Source organism: Haematobia irritans, chromosome 3, assembly GCF_050003625.1.
Source record: "Haematobia irritans isolate KBUSLIRL chromosome 3, ASM5000362v1, whole genome shotgun sequence".
In the NCBI taxonomy this organism is placed as follows: domain Eukaryota; kingdom Metazoa; phylum Arthropoda; class Insecta; order Diptera; family Muscidae; genus Haematobia; species Haematobia irritans.
Window position 1 is genome coordinate 122,661,377 of NC_134399.1, and position 4,437 is coordinate 122,665,813.

Here is a 4,437-nt window from a genome sequence, read left to right on the forward strand (position 1 = left end):
CGTTTCAATTTTTTTTTCTTAATATCAATATATCTTTTTAGTTTCACAGATATTCGACTTACCTGTAGATTTATTGATTGTTGCGCTTCAAGAAATCTGAAAACAAAATAATATAAATTATATTAGACCTACCAACATTGTATGAGTTATTAAAATAAACTGGTTTAGATGTGTAGTACAATTCTCAGAAAGTGGCATGGAATAATTAACACATTTTTAAATTCGAAACATTTCAGAGGTTACATAACAAAGAAAGCGGCGCCAGAACACTTTAATATTCACAAAATCTACTGCAAAGCTCTCTTCCCAGTTGCATATGCTAACACAAAAAACTCCCAAAATCCCTGATAAAGGTAAGCAAAAAAAAAAAACAGAAAAGAATTTTTATATTTGCATAATGCGCCAATAAAGATATATGGGATAACAGATAAGTGGGCAAAACGAAATGGAACAAAGAGAATATTAAGGAGACAACCAAAAAAAAAGAAATGTTGTAAAATGTAAAAAAGAGGCACTGAATTTCCAAAAGAATTGTGTGAGCGTTACAGCAAAATCAAACTGCAATCTTTGTATAAATGTCAATGCAATATGGTTGAGAAAATGCAGTCGATGAAAAGCATTCCTTTACGAAACGACTACATTGTGAATATGAATTCCTTGATAATCATTGGTAAATATAAACTGAAAATCTTAAAAAGACAGAATATTGAAATTTGTCGTGTTTGTTTTTTGTTCTTTCAGCCCTTCTTTGTTCCTATGGCTGCTATGCCATGGAATCACACGAAGAGGTTGTAACTACGGTGAAGCCACATACTTTGAGTGATAAAGTAGTTCAACAAATTGAGGCATTGGCACAATTAGTTAAGGATCGTCAAAAAGAGAAATCCCAACAAAAAGTCACTGATGCTCGTAATAAAGTAACACCTCCACCTCATGTGGCAGAAAAAATTACTCGCTTGGAGCAACATATAAAGGAAATAATGCAACAAGTTGAACATCATATACCACAAGTTGTACAACATGCTATTGCACAAAAGCAACAACACCATGTGGGTGTAAAGAAAGTTGAGAGCACTGTAGAAATTCCGCAACATATCAAGGATGTGGTACAACAAATTCATCACCATATTCCCCAAGTCATAGATCATCATTTGAATACGAAGGATAAACATGTTGTGCCTGATCAGGTGAAAAATGTTGTAAATCAAGTTCATCAACATGTTCCCCAAATTGTGCAACATCATGTCTCTCAAGTTCAGCATGTTGCAGGTCATGTAAAACCCGTTGTATCTGGGGTTGTAGAGGATGTGGTTGATAGAAAAGTTGTTAACCAGGTTCAAACAACTGTCCCAATGGTTGATGTTGTCGAGAAGAAAGTTGTAGATACTGTAGTACCCGTGGTTGAGAAAAAAGTAGTCCCTCATCATGTTCAAAATGTAGTCAATCAGGTTCATCATCATATCCCCCAGGTTGTACATCATCATGTTGTTAATAATGTCCAACCCTCTGTAGTTCCAGTTGTTGTTGAGAAAAAAGTTCCACACCATGTTCAACATGTGGTAAACCAGGTACATCAACATGTCCCCCAAGTTGTGCAACATCATGTTGAAAACCATGTCAAGCCTTCTGTTGTTCCAGTTGTTGTTGAAAAGAAGGTAGTTGATGTAGAAGTTCCCGATCATGTTAAAAATATTGTCAACCAGGTGCATGAACATGTTCCTCAAGTGGTCCATCATCATGTCACCCAACACGTTAAACCCTCTGTGGTTGTTGAAAAGAAGGTTGTCGATGTACAAGTTCCCGATCATGTTAACAATATTGTCAATCAAGTTCATCAACATATCCCCCAAGTGGTCAATCATCATGTCACACAACACGTAAAACCTTCTGTGGTTCCTGTGGTTGTTGAAAAGAAGGTAGTTGATGTAGAAGTTCCCGATCATGTTAAAAATATTGTCAACCAGGTGCATAAACATGTTCCTCAAGTAGTGCAACATCACGTTCAAAACCATGTCAAGACTACTGTTGTTCCTGTAGTGGTTGAGAAAAAGGTTGTCGATGTAGAAGTTCCCGATCATGTTAAAAATATTGTCAATCAAGTTCATCAACATATCCCCCAAGTGATCAATCATCATGTCAGCCAACACGTAAAACCCTCTGTGGTTCCTGGGGTTGTTGAAAAAAAGGTAGTCGATGTAGAAGTTCCGGATCATGTTAAAAATATTGTCAATCAAGTTCATCAACATATTCCCCAAGTGATCAATCATCATGTCAGCCAACACGTAAAACCCTCTGAAGTTTCAGTTGTTGTTGAAAAGAAGGCAGTTGATAAAGTTGTCGTTCCCGTTCATGTTCAAGAGATCGTCAATCAAGTGCACCAACATGTCCCCCAAGTGGTGCAGCATGTCGTGGCCAACAAAGAGAAAACTGGCAAAGCTGTACCCCATCATGTAACCCATCAAGTAAATACTGAAACTCCAACAGTGGTTCAAACATCTCTAAATGTCCATGGACATAAACCTCATGTAGTTGTTCCCCAACATGTTGACGAAATAGTTTCACAAATTCACCATCACATTCCACAAGTTATACATCATCACATTGACAACAAGGATAAGACCGTGGTTAAAAATGTCGTCTCGCATGTTGAGGTTCCACATGTAGTCTCTCATCGGGCTACTGCTCATGTCAATAAGGGCCATAATATACCGATGGATGTTATTCAAAAAAAAGTTGATTTGATCACTTCACAAATCGAAAAGCATATTCCTCAAGTTATTCATCATCATATGGTTGCGCAGAAACATGGAGTATCTACCCCCGTAAAGGTTGATCATAAAGTTCCCACCGATTCAGTACACACTTATTCTGTCACCAATAAGAAAACCAATCAAGTAGTGAGTGTTGCTGCTCTTGTACGTAAACATAAAGTGCCCCATGTGCATGTTGATGTCCATGTGGGAGATCATCATCATCATTAGAGTGTAAAAAGCAGAAACGGTCATAATCTCATATATCATTAAAACGAACGAACTGATTAAACAATAATATTTCCTTCTAATTCTATGAATTTAAAACTTTATACAATAACTCGATGCAATATGTAATAAAATACATGTAAAATCTGAAAAAGCTGAATATAATTTGGGAATGGATGGTCTTAAGGGATACCGGAAGGTATCAAAATTGGTCTTGTAACAGCGTTCTGTTTTACATCAAATAAGATAGTGGGCCAAAGTTCGCTTACTCATTTTCGAGATTTAGAAACTGGACGAGGTACTTCTTAAGTTATCTGAGATTTTTGGGGACAAGCGAAAAATTGATTTCGTCTAAGGTTACACACAGCGTTACCGTTAAGAATTTCTATAAAGTGGCACAAAAAGTGTCACAAGCCATAAAAGGTGTCACACTCATTTTAAAAAAGCGACACACTTTTTTTACACACATTCAGAGATCCGTGTTTAAATCAATGAGGACGAAAAACCCTGACTTTATAGCCGAATATGAACAATCAATTTTCGGCCCACTGTGCTTAAACTCGATATATATAAAATCATTATACCCTGTGCCACACTGTGGAACAGAGTATTATACGTTAGTGCATATGTTTGCAACATCCAGAAGGAGATGCTCAGGGTGGGTGCCTGAGTCGATCTATCCATGTCCGTCTGTCTGTGAACACATTTTTGTGATCAAAGTCTAGCTCGCAGTTTTAGTCCAATCGACTTAGAATTTGGCACAAGTTTTTTTTTAGGTCAGAATAGAACCCTATTGATTTTGGAAGAAATCGGTTCAGATTTAGATATAGCTCCCATATATATCTTTCTCCCGGTATGTACTTATATGGTCCAGGGGCCAAATCACCGCAGTCGAAATCGAGTACTTCGTCTTCGTAATGTAGTTTACGCGGATCATCGCAGTCGTTATCGAATTGTTTTTACTCGAATTTGAACACGATAGGTAGCATGCTATCGAAAACGAAGTATGTAGTGATTTTTGAGCAGAAAAAGGGTAAACAAAAAGAAACAAGTAGTTGGTGAAAATTGAAGTATTTATGTATTTTGGCAAAATACATTTAAGAAAATATAATATTACTTGCATTTAGGGAAACGGAACAATGTAAGTAATGCTTAGTAGCCGCTTCAAAAAAACTCATTTTTTCAAGAACATATTTAAAATCTTCTTTTGACAGACGAAAGCGTCTTTTAAATCTACACACAAAAAAATAACTGCAAATAAATATTAACAACTTTATTTGTATGTAAAATCTGCTGATGCTCAACAAATTTGTCTATTGAATATGAGGCATTTGTTGTTGAAATGTGTTTGTAGATGCTTGACAGAGGAAATAATAGAAATATTCAGAATTTTCAACAAATTGTTTTGTTGCGAAAATAGTTGACTGATATCGATATGAAAACAAAAATACAAGACTGG

The 4,437-nt window shown here is 36.2% G+C and overlaps 1 protein-coding gene across 1 annotated transcript; it reads left to right on the forward strand.

Moving 5' to 3' along the window:
- The first annotated feature begins 567 nt into the window (after window positions 1-567).
- On the forward strand, window positions 568-3,132 carry LOC142230592 (uncharacterized). Its single transcript, XM_075301230.1, has 2 exons — window positions 568-670; window positions 742-3,132. The coding sequence occupies exons 1-2, from the start codon at window positions 589-591 to the stop codon at window positions 2,979-2,981; spliced, it is 2,322 nt and encodes a 773-aa protein (XP_075157345.1). The 5' UTR covers window positions 568-588; the 3' UTR covers window positions 2,982-3,132.
- Window positions 3,133-4,437: the final 1,305 nt, after the last annotated feature.

What these genes read in the sequence shown, in the direction of transcription:
- LOC142230592 (XM_075301230.1), top strand. Translation starts at nt 589, where the DNA reads ATGGTTGAGAAAATGCAGTCGATGAAAAGCATTCCTTTACGAAACGAC. An exon ending in GAATTCCTTGATAATCATTG is followed by an intron (nt 671 to 741) that starts GTAAATATAAAC and finishes TTGTTCTTTCAG; the next exon opens with CCCTTCTTTGTTCCTATGGC.